The 16486-nt window shown below is 41.6% G+C and overlaps 1 protein-coding gene across 3 annotated transcripts in view; it reads right to left on the bottom strand.

Moving 5' to 3' along the window:
- Positions 1-12142: 12142 nt before the first annotated feature.
- The window catches only part of LOC120065018 (metabotropic glutamate receptor 4-like), a 276560-nt gene continuing 272216 nt past the window's right edge, over positions 12143-16486 (bottom strand). For 2 of the 3 annotated variants that reach the window (XM_039015660.1, XM_039015661.1), the window contains exon 11: positions 12143-12286. In XM_039015660.1, coding sequence (XP_038871588.1) covers positions 12237-12286 — 50 coding nt within the window. In that variant the 3' untranslated portion in view covers positions 12143-12236. The remainder of the gene's footprint in view (positions 12287-16486) is intronic. The other variant, XM_039015663.1, reaches the window with a different exon arrangement.

The following is a 16486-nucleotide window of genomic DNA, read 5'->3' as shown; positions in this document are numbered from 1 at the left end:
TATATGTGATGCATGGATGATGCTTGGAAATGTATACGTGATGCGGGAATAATCTGGCAAAAAACTATCTTCAGTTCACTGAGTTCACCCCTCTACTGTGGAGTGACATTGACAGGGTTGGGAATCCTGCCACATGTTTTGTATTTTCTATCTGTGGATCTGAAAGATTGTCTGTCAACTGCTGTTTGGAACAGTATGTCCCCTGGTGCTTTCACCTACAGGTCTTTAGATAAACTATATGGCTGTCCATTACAGACGCATCAGTGCTTATAGGATTCACTGGCTCAGGACAGATACATGTCTCAACTTCAATCAAAACAAGTGTATTACTCAATCTGCAATTACACAGTTCAGAGGACTGCATTGAACTCCTCAATACTTTTCTCAGTTGAATGGTCGGACTGTCGTTTTTTTTTGACAGCTCATACATTCCATTATCTGTGTGCATCGCTCTTAGTTTGCAGAACAGCGGGTGAACTTGTCCTAAATACGCTTGATGTGTTGAAAATGTTTGGCTTTCAGATTGAGACTTATTGAAGCAAATAACGGGCCAGATGCTCGAGTAAAAAATGCTGTCAGATATTCATCTATTTTTACACAATTGTTCCCGATGGCAAGGAGGGAAGTCCTGCTTTCAGTGATCTTGAGTAGTTTCAGTCAGTATAGTTTTGCTCTGACCTCGATGCGCTCGTCTTGACAATCTGTATTTCAGTGTGTTTATGTTGAAGAACGTGTGTGTTTGTATAAAAACGCGATGCCTTCAACATTCTGTTAGTCGTCTATTTATATGTTCATTAAAACTTGAACACTTTCAGTCTATTGAATAAATGAACATTGATTAAATGTTTGTCTTTCTAGGGAGTTTTTCCTAGCCACCGTGCTTCTACACCTGCATTGCCTGCTGTTTGGGGTTTTAGGCTGGGTTTCTGTACAGCACTTTGAGATATCAGCTGATGTAAGAAGGGCTATATAAATACATTTGATTTGATTTGATTTGTCTTTAAGTTATGTGAGCAATGTGTTTCATTGAGTTTATTAGAAAGTATTTTTATTATGTTCTAAATACTAAGAGGTAGAAGAGACAGGCCTTCTACTCCCACACCTTAAGTAAAGCATTTGAGAATGATGGCATTTAGATTGCACCTTATGCTTTTGCAAAACATTTCAGCTATATTGCAGTGCACAAATAACATGTATTTAGCAGTATGAGACGGTGTTATTTTTCGGCATTTTGTTGGCCTATTGAGAGGCAATCATTCTGTAGGCTTGAGATGAACAGAGACGCTCATGACTGGACATTACCACTGCAGGGACCATGGATTGAAGTATAAAAATATGGCCTACTAACCATTAATTTGAAATAATTGCTTGTTTTCCACCAGAAATTCTGTTACCCTGACATGCTGTTATCACTTGTAAAGTTGACGATCCTATTTCTTACTGCTATGTTATTAATTTGGTGTTCATCCGCTTTTCTTTCTTCTGTTTGCTCCATCCTTTGTCGTAGCCATACACACACTCGCATGCACGCACACACGCACACAAATACATGTTTAAACGCATACAAACAAACATGTATTATGCATCATTACACATCATGGCCTTATTGGATTGCTTCAACTTCACACAGCATGTCTACTTCCCCACCCATGACAGAAGCCATGTGCTTGGCCTTGTGTGCTAACACGGCTCCCTCCAACCTCTCAGGTCTGGACATACCCATCTCTGACCACAAGGCCATTCTGTTCAGTGAGCCTGCCCTCATGCCCAAGCCCACCAACAAGCTCATCATTACCTACAGGAATTTAAAAAGGATTAACACTACTGACCAAATGGATATCCTGCAATCACATGACTCCCCTGGCCCTCATGTATCCTCAGTGACTGACCTGGTGGCTCATTACAATAGTGAGCTCTCCTCCTACCTGGATGTTCTGGCTCCCATTTAAACGAGGGTGGTCTCTTTCAACATCCAATGGTACACTCCTGAGCAGCGTGCCATGAAAGCCACAGGACAGGACTAGAACTGCTTTACAAATGGACAGGGCTCATTATTAACCCTTGAGTTGTCTTAATGGTCAAAGATGACCCGCCACTATGTCTAACAGCAGAGAAACCCCCCTAAATTATATTTTTTCAACTTGAAATTTGATGACTTTTCCTATAGTGACCCCAACATTAGAAAAAGTTAATATTTGTTCATATTTCTATGAAAGCTGTACACGACCAGGGTACAAAGATTGTCTTCGGGTTATTTTTGACCCGGCAGTTACAAAATAATTTACACACCACAAAAACCACAAAGACACACACACACACACAATGAAAAACGTAGATTATGTGTGCTACCGATTGAACTCAGCCAGCAGCTCCTGAAGAGAAAAATCACCATAGTTAGCACAGTTAGAAAGAACAAGCCTGAGCTCCCCCCTGCACTCCTCGCAACATGGGGGGGAGAGGCCTTCTCAACAAAGCTTGCCTTCACCCCCACCACCCCTCTAGTTTCTTACCTCCCAAAGAGGAACAAGAATGTGGTCCTCCTGAGCACACTGCACAAAACGGCTGAGATCAGTAATATTGAGGACAGGAAGCCAGCCATCATCCTGGACTACAACCACAACAAAGGAGGCGTGGACAACCTGGACAAGGTGATTGGAACTTACAGCTGCAAGAGGATGACTGCCCGCTGACCCCTGGTCATCTTCCATAACATCATTGTTCCTGGTGCAGCTGGGAAAGGCACTTGTAACCCCACACATTCAAAGAAGGAGGCGCTCCCTTCTTTGAATGTGTGGGGTAACAAGTTCTGCTCAGGGGGCTGAATCTTGTCCTGATCCACCTGAGGCTGCAGCTGGGGCAGGCAAGAGGAGGAGATGTCAATTCTGCCCCCAAAGAAGAAGTGTAAAACAAATACTATGTGCTGCACATGTGAGAAATACATCTGCAAAGTCCATGCACACACACTTGCATACTGTTCTACATGTGCTAATTAGAGTTGATTGATATATGTTCTTCACATTTTTGTTTTATCTATTATCTTATTTTAGTCTTATTTATTGTTGTTGTTTATACACCTTGTGGGTGGGGGCAAAGGTTAAAAAAAATGTGAGAAGACTAGTATTTTGTGGTTGAATTCCTCATTGTACAGTATATAAGAATATATCACTATGTTTCCAAAAGAATCAAGACTTATTGTTTCCCTTCAATAAAATGCTTTCAAAACTACTTTCTGCACATTTCTGCTACCTTCTTAAGCTATACAAGTGCTATCTCTTGCTAAAAAAATTCATGTTAACACGTATGCAGTACCTTTAGCAATAATAATAATAATAATAAACCTCTACTTTAGTAAAGAAAACAATTATGACAGGTGTGTTGTAAAAAAACGAGTGGTGTCCACTGATTAAATGCAGTCTTTCTACATTGTGAAGAGGGAAAACCCAGATATTCACAAAGTGTGTGATGAATGACTGTCACGCCCTGACCATAGTTTGCTTTGTATGTTTTATGTTTTGTTTGGTCAGGGTGTGATCTGAGTGGGCATTCTATGTTGTATGTCTGGTTTGTCTATTCCTATGTGTTTGGCCTGATATGGTTCTCAATCAGAGACAGGTGTTTTGAGTTGTCTCTGATTGGGAACCATATTTAGGTAGCCTGTTTTGTATTGTGGGTTATTGTCTATGTGTTAGTTGCTTGTGTCTGCACTATTATATATAGCGTCACGTTCGTTTTGTTGTTTTATATTAGTTTGGTTAGTGTTTCTTCTTAAATAAATAGAAGTATGTATTCACTTCACGCTGCGCCTTGGTCCTCCTCTCTTCCACATTACGACGATCGTGACAATGACAGATTGTTTCTTCATGCGAAATATATTTGGGGTTTAAAATTCAGTTAAGATGCTTTTTTTTAGGGGTTTATTGATGGTGGGTCATTTTGTACCCTTAGGACAAGGGGAGTAAAGAGAATGTTAAGACTACACAAGGGTTAATAAGCACCTTCACAACTACAAGGACACACCTGCCACACCCTAGACCCACTCCAATTTGCATACCACCCCAACAGATCCATAGACGACACAATCTCAATTGCACTCCACACTGCCCTCACTCACCTAGATACGAGGAATACATATGTGAGAATGTTGTTCGTTGACTACAGCTAAGCATCGTCTCCTCCAAGCTTGTCACCAAGCTTAGGACACTGGTATTGAACACTTCCCTCTGCAACTCGATCATAGACTTCCTGATGTGCCGACCCCAGGTATCTGTGCCACGCTGACCCTCAACCCGGGGGCCCCACAGAGTTATGTGCTTAGTTTCCTTCTGTACACCCTGTTCACTCACGACTGCGTGGCCACGCACGACTCCAACACCATCATCAAGTTTTCTGACGACGTGACGGCGGTAGGCCTGATCAACGGCGATGATGGGACAGACTATTGGGAGGAGGTCAAAGATCTGGCAATGTAGTGCCACGACAACAACCTCTCCCTCAATGTCAGCAAGACCAAGGAGCTGATCGTGGACTACAGGAAACAAGGGGGAGAGCACACAAACTTTAAGTTCCTCGGAGTCCAAATCACTAAGTACCTAAAATGGTCCACACACACGTGTACAGTAATGAAGAAGGTACGATAGCGTCTCTTCCCGCTCAGCAGGTTGAAAAAGTTTGCTATGGGCCCCTCAAATCCTCAAAGGTTATACAGCTACACCATTGAGAGCATCTTGACTGGCTGAATTACTGCTTGGTATGGCAACAGAACCGCTCTCGATCGAATGGCTCTATAGAGAGTGGTGCTGACAGCCAAGTAAATCACTGGGGCCGAGCTCCCTGCCGTCCAGGACCTTTATATCAGGTAGTGTGAAAGGAAACCCCATCAAATATGCCATCAACAGGCTTCTGAACAGCTTCCATCCCCAAGCCATAAAACGGCTACACGGACTATCTGAGTTGACCCTTGTATTTACACTGAACAAACATATAAATGAAACATGTAAAGTGTTGGTCCCATGTTTCATGAACTGAAATAAAAGATCCCCGAAATGTTCCATATTCACAAAAAGTTTAGGTCTCTCAAATTTTGTTTGCATCCCTGTTAGTGAGCATTTCTCTTTTGCCAAGATAATCCTTCCACCTGACAGGTGTTGTATATCAAGAAGCTGATTAAACATCATGATTATTACACTGGCGCAACTTGTGCTGGGGACAATAAAAGGTCACTCTAAAATGTGCAGTTTTGCCACACAACACAAAGCTGCAGATATCTCAAGTTTAGAGGGAGTATGCAATTGGCATGCTAACTGCAGGAATGTCCACCAGAGCTGTTGCCAGGCAATTGAATGTTCATTTCTCTATGTTAATTTGGCAGTAGGTCCAACCGGCCTCACAACAATAGACCACGTGTAACCACACCAGCCCAGGACCTCCACATCCCGCTTCTTCACCTGCAGGATCATCTGAGACCAGCCACCCAGACAGCTGATGAAACTGTGGGTTTGCACAATGAAAGAATAGCTGAACAAACTGTCAGAAATCATCTCAGGGAATCTCATCTGCGTGCTCATCTTCCTCACCAGGGTCTTGATCAGATTGCGGTTCGACGTCGTAACCAACTTCAGTGGGCAAATGCTTACCTTCGATAACCACTGGCATGATGGAGAAATGTGCTCTTCATGTAGGAATCCAGTTTCAACTGTATCAAGCAAATGGCAAACAGCTTTTATGGCTGTGTGGGTGAGCGGTTTGCTGATGTCAACTCTGTGAACAGATTGCCCCATGGTGGCAGTGGGGTTATGGTATGGGCAGGTATAAGCTAAGGACAATGAACACAATTACATTTTATAAATGGCAATTTGAATGCACAGAGATACCGTGACGACCTCCTGAGGCCCATCGTCGTGCCATTCAACACAATCACCTCATGTTCCAGCATGATAATGCACGGCCCCATGTTACAAGGATCTGTACACAATTCCTGGAAGCTGAAAATGGCCTAGTTGTTCCATGGCCTGCAAACTCACCAGACATGTCACCCATTGAGCATGTTTGGGATACTCTATCCAGCAACATCACACAGCCATTGAAGAGGAGAGGGATAACATTCCACAGGCCACAGTCAACAGCCTGATCAACTCTATGCGAAGGAGATGTGTTGCGCTGCATGAGGCAAATGGTGGCCACACAGATACTGACTGGTTTTCTGATCCAGCCCCTTTTTTTATAGGTAATTGTGACCAACAGATGCATACCTGTATTCCAGTCATGTGAAATCCATAGATTAAGGCCTAATTAATGTATTTCAATTATATACCTTATAGAGTATCAATCAATCAATCAAATGTTTTTAGAAAGCCCTTTTTACATCATCAGATGTCACAAAGTGCTATACAGAAACCCAGCCTAAAACCCCAAACAGCAAGCAATGCAGATGTGGAAATACGGTGGCTAGGCAAAAAAATCCCTAGAAAGTCAGGAACCTAGGAAGAAACCTAGAGAGGAACTAGGCTCTGAGGGGTGGCCAGTCCTCTTCTGGCTGTGCCGGGTGGAGATTATAACAGTACATGGCCAAGATGTTCAAACGTTCATAGATGACCAGCAGGGTCAAATAATAATAATCACAGTGATTGTCGAGGCTGCAACAGGTCAGCACCTCAGGAATAAATGTCAGTTTGCTTTTCATAGCCGATCATTCAGAGTTAGAGACAGCAGGTGCGTTAGAGAGAGTTGAAAACAGCAGGTCCGGGACAAGGTAGCACGTCCGGTGAACAGGTCAGGGTTCCATAGCCGCAGGCAGAACAGTTGAAACTGGAGCAGCAGCACGACTAGATGGACTGGGGACAGCAAGGAGTCATCAGGCCAGGTAGTCCTGAGGCATGGTCCCAGGGCTCAGGTCCTACGGGAGGGAAAGGGAGAGGGAAAGAGAGAGAATTAGAGGGAGGATACTTAAATTCACACAGGCCACTGGATAAGACAGGAGAAATACTCCAGATATAACAGACCATTGCAGCATAAATACTGGACGCTGAGACAGGAGGGGGCGAACTGTACTGTCTCTATGCTTCTTACTTTCTTGTGTTATTCTTATTTTTTTCTTGTGTGTTATTGTTCTACCGTATATTATTTTTTAGTCCTACATTGATATTGATCACTGCATTGTTGGCTTTGGAGCTTGCAAGAAAGGCATTTCACTGTACTTGTGCACGTGACATTAAACATTTAAACTTGAAATCTACCTATTTCTCCAACATTATAAGGAATGAACAAGGAAACCCAAGAGTGCTCTTCTCAACCATCAACAAACTTTTCCGCCCATTGGAAAACCCCTGTCTCACGATCACCTCCGACCTCTGTGACAGTTTTCTGGCCTACTTTCAAAACAAAGTGGAAGCTCTAAACCAACAACTGCAACAATCCCAATCAAGCTCCACTGACTCCCAATCCAATACAGGATCATCTTCAAATTACTCATCCAAAGCACTGGTGCCCACATACCTTACTGACACCTGACACTGACACCATACCTTACTGACACATACCTTACTGACACCCAGCTGGAATGTCTTCCAATGGCATGTCCATCTTTTTGATAGAAATTACACTGGTCACTCAAAGCGTTAATAAAATTTAGTAGCCCACACCACACAAAAATACTAAATTCATGATTAGTAAATGGCTTATAAGGACCTACATTAAACAATTTATAAATGATCTCATGAATCATTATTAAATACTTTAAAAGTTGCTTATAAATGTGTGAACAGCTAGGTTACTAACATTTGCAAATGTGGGAGTGATGATTAATAAATTATGAATAAACTATTTACTAATCCATTATAAATGCTTTATTACGTGGAGTTATTATAAAGTGTTACCAAGTTTGTGTGATTGTTGGTTTGGTTTTTGCCAAATAGTGATATTATTTCACCAGTTAAGTTAATGTAATAGCACAGACTTTCTAGACCCAGAGGTGCAACATCGTGAGACTTCCAGGAACGCTTGCGAAGCAGACCAACCCGGGGTTTGTTTCACTTCTTTCATTGACTTCCCATTCTTCCTTAGTTGTTTCTCGAAATCTAAAGGCACAACCTAGATTTGAGTCTTGAGTAGTTGAACATCTTATTACTCCAACCTTGTGAAAGTGTCAAGGGTGTGTACGGGAGGCGAAGTCAGGTGCATGAGAGCAGAGTGTAGTGAACAGGCGCACTTTAATTACGTTCCACAAAATACAGCACGTAAAAACAATAACGTTCCAAAAACACGGAACATGGCAAAAGTAAAGCGCCCGAAAATAATCCAAATCACAAACAATTACACACAAAGACATGGAGTGGAAACAGAGGACTAAATACATGCAGTAATTATGGAATGAAAACCAGGTGTGTAATGGAACAAGACAAAACCAATGGAAAATGAGAAATGGAGCGGCGATGGCTAGAAAGCCCGTGACGTCGATCGTTGAACGCCGTCCAAACAAGGAGAGGAGCCGACTTCGGTGGAAGTCGAGACAGAAAGTGACAAACTGACACATTTTCCATTTTCCTTTTTCTAAAAAAACAGCTTTACATCAAAGGAGTGCCTTTGATTTGATGGCCTGCACATTCATAGTTTGGCGTGAGAAGACAGTTAGACCTTGTTTCTGCCCATGACATTGCCTAGAAGCGTGATTGGGGATTTCTATTGGAGAAGCAGTTTCTACCTATCTTCATACTGTACTGTCTTTACTTTACCTTATCAATGGAAAAGACAGAACATTCTGCAGTTATACCCTGTATTTTTTATTTATTTGTATAATAATTTACTTCTTTTTAAAAATACATCTTTCCTTGGCTTATCTACAAAACATTATCTGGTCATAGCCTGAATCTTCCTGAACTTCCTGCATCTAAATTAATAACTTCACTACTGCCCTCTGCTGCCCTCTACGAGACAGCCAGGTCAGTTCTGTTGGCCCTCAGTCCCTTTATCACTCTCTCTATCTGACATGTCTGACTCCTTCTCCAGACCAGGGGAGCGAGGCCTCTTCTCATAACGGAACAGGCAAATGTTGCACTTTACAGTCAATTATTACTTTACTGTTTCCCATTCTGAACAACAGACTCTTTCGGTCATAAAAATGCAATACTGAGAGAAAACATTTGAAAGAAAGAAGAGAGGCTTGGAATTTTTAAAACATTTTAATTAGAAATGTGATTTTGTAGAAAAATAACTGGACATGCTCCACACACTTCATTAGTTTTCAATAGGTTTTACAAATACATAGTCAGATAGTCAGGCACTGTTTATTTTTTGTTCACATTTTTCCCTTTTAAGTTTTGTCGGGACATAAAAGCAGACATCATCAATCTATTTAATAACATACATTAACTAATTTCGTCAGCACTCACATTATTTTATTTCTGCAACACAAATGGTGTTGAAAGTAATACAGAAGGATAGATGGAAAAGAAGCATTGAATTCACATCACAAAATGACCTCACAATTTTTCCCTAGAAAAACTAAAGGGCTGCTCAGATTTACAGAACCCACCTCTGATATAAACTATATGTACAAAAGTATGTGGACAACCCTTGAAATTAGTGGATTTGGCTATTTCAGCCCCACCCGTTGCTGAAAGGTGTATACAATTGCGCGCACAGCCATGCAATCACCATAGACAAACATTAGCAGTAGAATGACCATACTGAAGAGCCCAGTGACTTTCAATGTGGCACCGTCATAGGATGCCACCTTTCCAACAAGTCATTTGTAAAATGTCTGCCCTGCTAGAGCTGCCCCAGTCAACTGTAAGTGCTGTTATTATGAAGTGGAAACGTCTAGGAGTAACAACGACTCAGCCTCAAAGTGGTAGGCCACACAAGCTCACAGAATGTGACCGCTGAGTGCTGAAGCACGTATCGTCTGTCCTCGGTTGCAACACTCACTACCAAGTTCCAAACTGCCTCTGGAAGCAACGTCAGCACAAGTACTGTTCATGAAATGGGTTTCCATGGCCAAGCAGTGGCACACACGCCTAAGATCACCATGCGCAATGCCAAGTGTCGGCTGGAGTGGTGTAAAGCTTGCTGCCATAGGACTGGAGCAGTGGAAACAAGTTCTCTGGAGTGATGAATCTTGCTTTACCATCTGGCAGTCCAATGGACAAATCTGGGTTTGGCAGTTGCCAGGAGAACGCTACCTGCCCGGATGCATAGTGCCAACTTCAAAGATTGGTGGAGGAGGAATAATGGTCTGGGGCTATTTTTCATGGTTCGGGCTAGGCCTATTAGTTCCAGTGATGGGAAATCTTAACGCTACAGCACGCAATGACTTTCTAGATGATTCTGTGCTTCCAAATTTGTGGCAACAGTTTGGGCAAGGCCCTTTCCTATTTCAGCCTGACAATTCCCCTGTGCACAAAGTGAGGTCCATACAAAAATGATTTGTTGAAACCAGTATGGAAGACCTTGACTAGCCTGCACAGAGCCCTGACCTCAACCCCATCAAACATGTTTTGGATGAATTGGAACGGCGGCTGCGAGCCAGGCCTAATCGCCCAACATCAGTGCCCGTCCTCACTCATGCTCTTGTGGCTGAATTGAAGCAAGTTCTTGAAGCAATGTTCCAACATCTAGTGGAAAGCCTTCCCAGAAGAGCGTAGCAGCAAAGGGGGGACCAACCCCATATTAATGACCATGATTTTGGAATGAGATGTTCGACGATCAGGTATCCATATACTTTTGGTCATATATTGTATTTATTCAGAGAGCATTTTGTCTTGAGTAGGTTATTTTCTGCAGCTTGAGGCATCAGTCATATAGTATACGAACATATCCCTGAAGCATTTTACAGAACATGACAGTCCTCAGAGACAACATTTTTTTGTGATGAATTAGTCTCGTTATGGATATCATCTTGGGTGAATGACTCGCCAGTGCAAACTTTATTTAGATCTGTACAACTTAGCTGTACCTTGAGTAAAAGGAAAATTGTATTTAGTAGTGTTGTGTTATCCCATGTGGACTGGGCACTGGTAGGTGTATGGCGCTTAAATAAATCATATCAATCAATGAAAACCTTTGTGTGACCAGGAGTATAGCTGGTGGACGTGGATTGGGGTCAGCTATGGTATTTCAATGTAGGGCCTCTTTCAGGCTCTTCATTTTAGTCTGGAATTTTTGTATTAAAGCACGGACATAGTGGGAAGAGGGCAATGGCAGCCTTTGGATAGCAGGTCCCGTGTGGCTCAGTTGGTAGAGCATGGCGCTTGCAACGCCAGGGTTGTGGGTTCGATTCCCACGGGGGGGCCAGTACAAAAAAGTATGAATGTATGTACTTGTAAGTCGCTCTGGATAAGAGCGTCTGCTAAATGACTTAAATGTAAAATGTAAATGGTAGGGCCTCACTTTAGCACAGTAAACAAAGATCAATCACTAGACCTTCACCAGTTTGGAGATTACGAACAATGGGAACGACACTGCAACATAGTTTGAACGCATTCTAAATATATATATATTTTTAAACACAACACAGGATGTTCAAACTGGCATGCTTAAAATCAATAATGACCATATTCTTTGTTGTCAACATCATTATATATTTTTATGATGGGGTACAAGTATCCTGCATTATTGGAATTATTTTTTCCATCCAGTCTTTACAAAAAAAACTGGAATACTTTTAGAAATATATTTTTTAACAATGACATAATTTAAAGTCTTCCTAGACATTTAAGTACGGACCACTCTTAAACTGGTGTTTCTGCAACTTCCCGAAGCATTGAGAGCAATGTCACTTACTGATGACAACACTGGCAGACTACAACATTGCATCGCACACACCTAAACACATTCTTTCAATTGTCAGCTTGAGATGAGAAGTCATAGTGAAAGAGAAGGAAATGCAGCAATGTAAACAACGAGAAGGGATTAGAAGCCCCATCCTGCATGAATCCTCTCTGTACTCTGGACTCTGGCCAGGAGGGAAGTGTTTGTCTTGTCTGCCATGGCCAACACAAGATGGAACATCACAATTATACTGTATTTGTTCTGTTGGGGTCCCCTGAGGGTCCCTTCCTGCATCTCTGTTTGTCTTTTCGCTGTCCTTAACAATGACTACTCCCTATGAAATTCTTTAGTGATTCTCACATGTCCCATGTCCATTTTCTTGCCCTATTCCCCCCCCCCCCCCCCCATTTCCACTGCATAAGAAAATGCTCCACGAGGTGACCGTCCTGAGCAATGACCATGGCCTTCCTCTCCTAGATTGCATGGTTGCTGTAGCTGATGTATGTTTGTTTTGTGGAGAAAGCTGAAAGAGAAGAGAAAGAAGGAGATGAGATCAACACAGAGACGAGGTCAGCGCAACATCAAAGTTATTGCTGTACACTGTGGTTTGTAAGTAGTGGTGCCGAATTTCTACTTTGTGCTTAGTACATCGACAGGTGGATATCAATGATGACATATCCAGAAATATACATTATGTTATATCCACCTAAGAGTAAATACCATGTCGTTTCAGCTACAGGTTGGACCAAGTTTCATATATAGATGTATCTGTAGGTACACTGAGTATACAAAACATTATGAACACCTGCTCTTTCCATGACATAGACTGACCAGGTGAATCCAGGTGAAAGCAACGATCCCTTACTGATGTCACTTGTTCAATCCACTTCTATCAGTGTAGAGGAAGGGGAGGAGACAGGTTAAAGAATGATTTTTAAGCCTTGAGACAATTGAGACATGGATTATGTACTTATGTGTGCAATTCAGAGGGTGCATGAGCTAGACAAACAATTGAAGTGCCTTTGAACGGGGTATGGTAGCTGGTGCCTGGCGCACAAGTTTGTGTCAAGAACTACAACGGTGCAGGGTTTTTCACAATCAACAGTTTCCCGTTTGTATCAAGATTTTTCCACCACCCAAAGGATACCCAGCCAACTTGACACAACTGTGGGAAGCATTAGAGTCAACATGAGTCAGCATCCCTGTGGGACGCTTTTGACACCTTGTAGAGTCCATGCCCTGAAAAATTGAGGATGTTCTGAAGGAGGGAGGAATCAATATTAGGAAGGTGTTCTTAATGTATGGAATACTCAATGTATGTATATATACACACTTAAAAATGTCCTTGTTTTAGAAAGAAAAACACATTTTAGGTCCATTAAAATAACATCAAATTGATCAAAAATACAGTGTAGACATTGTTCATATTGTAAATGACTATTGTAGCTGGAAATGTGGGATTTTTTCTATGGTGTAACGGCTGTCATTCGTTCTCCTCCTCAGACGAGGAGGAGCATGGATCGGACCAACACGCAGCGAGGTATGTAGACATAATGATTTATTAAATGAAGACGAAACACGAAGAACACTTGAATAAACTACAAAACAACAAACGACGTTAAACAGACCTGAACTTGTGAACATAAAAAACAATGAACGCACGAACAGGAAAGAACGAACGAACGAGACGAGACAGTACCGTGTGGTGTAACAAACACAGACACAGCAACAATCACCCACAAACAAACAGTGTGAACAACCTACCTTAATATGGTTCTCAATCAGAGGAAACGTCAAACACCTGCCCCTAATTGAGAACCATATCAGGCAACACATTGAACCCAACATAGAAACACATAACATAGACTACCCACCCAGCTCACGTCCTGACCAACTAAACAAAGTTAAACAAAGGAAAATAAGGTCAGGAACGTGACATATGGAATATCTGCATAGGCGGACAGAGGCCCATTATCAGCAACCATCAGTCCTGTGTTCCAATGGCACTTTGTGTTAGCTAATCCAAGTTTATCATTTTAAAAGGCTAAATGATCATTAGAAAACCCGTTTGCAATTATGTTAGCACAGCTGAAAACTGTTGTTCTGATTAAAGAAGCAATAAAACTGGCCTTTAGACAAAAAAAATAAAGGAGGACCAAGGCACTCTTCATATAATTAATTAAAATGCCTTTGTATGGAATGTTCAATAGAAACAAAGTTTTAAAAAATCTGACGCGTTTCAGCTGCATGGCCTTCATCAGGGAGTACAAAGAACTAATACAATGTCCTCTTTTGAACAGCTTTTCCAATTAGCCCTAATTTGAAGAGGGAGTGGTTACAAAATTGATTGGACGTACCTAGTAAGCAATACTATACACGTTAAAAAGTGAAATACTGTGGCTATGTTATCAAAAAATTCAACCCCAAGCTAGAAGTATCAGAACGCCTAGAAAGGTTGTTCTAACCTTAAATATGACTGGGAGAAGTGTCAAGAATAAGAAAGCAATATATTCCATAGTACACTAGAACACAGCAAACATGAACAACAGTCTAAACATAGCACTAGATGACAGCAAATGGACCTATCACGACCCTACAGGAAGGGTGAGAAATCCATATCTTCATTTAAACCAGGGTACTTAGTGGCCTGTAGTTTGTAAATCCATATCTTCATTTAAACCAGGGTACTTAGTGGCCTGTAGTTTGTAAATCCATAAACGTTCCCTTTGGTTTAACTGTTTCAGACGGTCCCCTTTTCTAATTGATGCCGGAATATGATCAATACCCATAGCTTGTAGGGAGGCAGGGTTGCCATGGTGTAAGGACTTGTAGTGCCTTGCCTTGGGGTAGTCTTCATTGCCTATCCGTATGGCGTACTTGTGTTCCGCTAAGCGGTCTTGAAGGCGTCTCTTTGTCGGTCCAATGTAGAACACCTTGCACTGTGGACATTCCAATCTATAGATGACATGGGTGGTTTTGCAGTTAATGAAATGCTTAACGTAATACTCCATTTTAGAAGCTGTGTCAACAAAATAGTTTTTTTGTGCAATTTTTCTGGGGGACTATATAGAGTTTTTCTTTCAAAAACAAGGACATTTCTAAGTGACCCCAAACTTTTGAACAGTAGTGTGTGATATATATATATATATATATGACACACACAGTATATTGTCCCTGTCGTATTTGTACAGTGGGTGGGCTCTCAATCCCCTCCCAGACCTCCATCTCTTCCTACCCTGTCTACTGGGTAATCAGGCCTCAACTCTCCAGTTCTCTCCTGACCGTCTTATCTGATCTGCTGAGCCGGAGCGTATAAATTGTACCATCCCTGCTACCAATGTCAGCCAGTCAGAGAGATGGCGAGACATGAATATTTCCCAAAATAATTTTTACATTTAACTAGGCAAGTCAGTTAAGAATAAATTCTTATTTACAATGACAGCCTACCAGGGAACAGTGGGTTTATTGCCTTGTTCAGGGGCAGAATAACAGATTTTTACATTGTCAGCTCAGGGATTTGATCCAGCAACCTTTTGGTTACTGGCCCAATGCGCTAACCACTAGGCTACTTGCCACACCATCATACAATGTGTCCGTAATGGCAATGACAAATGGTGCTTATTCAAATACCTATGCACTGTATGCCCCTTGTAAACAGATAGGCGAGGAATTTGTGCTTGCTATCAAACCTCCCTCTCCTCACTTATTGTTACATCGTCACTGTTGTCGTTAAAGTAAATAAATGTTTTTAAGATAAAGGCTTATGTGTAGATGTTATGTAACGCCACACCATGCTCAGCATCCTCATCAGTTTGCCATCAAATATTTGCAATGTTGCATTCAATATAAACAACTACAGTAAATTGTCAACAATGTATTTTTGGGGAACATCTCTGTACATTTGTTATCAGTGGAATAAATTGCAGGGGCTAAATAATCCCCAAAATACTGTAAGCTAGCTCTCGGGGAACAGTGAATCATCACGATATGCATCTGTCATTAAGATTTACCCACAAACAGGGAGTCTATGTCTATTGACAGACATTACCTACTCAGACCACTTTTCTTTTCTGAGGGAAACGAGCCAGCCGTGTGGGTGAGTGTTTTGGCCATCACCTGAGACATTTTCTGCTGAGTCAATGGTTGAAATCATTATTTACCACAGTTGTATAAAGCCAGAGTCTGTCCCAGAAACCACCAAGCATTTTTATTGCTATTGAAATTAGAGGGAGATGGACTCAGGCAGAGAGAGGTTCAGCTGGTTCAGAAAGGAAACTCATTTACCTCTCAATTAATTACACCGGGCTTTGAACACTGCCACAAATCTGAGCCAAACTGCTGAAAATATACCTGTTCAGCATATTGAGTAGTGTCTTTCTGTGATAGTCAACTGAATGCATTGAAATTATAAAATAAAATATGGTTGTTGTATATGGTGTATAACAAGCATTGAAATGGATCTCATACATTCAATACAATAGGTTAATTGTGTATGGCGTTGAGGTAGCTGTTGAAGTAAGACTACACAGTACACCGCTCCTGGTATTAATGCCCTCCTTAGTGATAGCCACACACAGTGGATATTTTGAGCCTATCATGGAATGTTTTAATGCCTCCCACAACTCACAAACTGACTTAAAATAAAAAATGGCAGCTCATTTCCTACATCAATCGAAGTGTAAAATAACAACGGCGCAAGGTGGCCAGTAAATAATGATTTGGA

Source organism: Salvelinus namaycush, chromosome 20, assembly GCF_016432855.1.
Source record: "Salvelinus namaycush isolate Seneca chromosome 20, SaNama_1.0, whole genome shotgun sequence".
NCBI lineage: Eukaryota > Metazoa > Chordata > Actinopteri > Salmoniformes > Salmonidae > Salvelinus > Salvelinus namaycush.
This window is presented reverse-complemented; position numbering and strand designations above follow the sequence as displayed.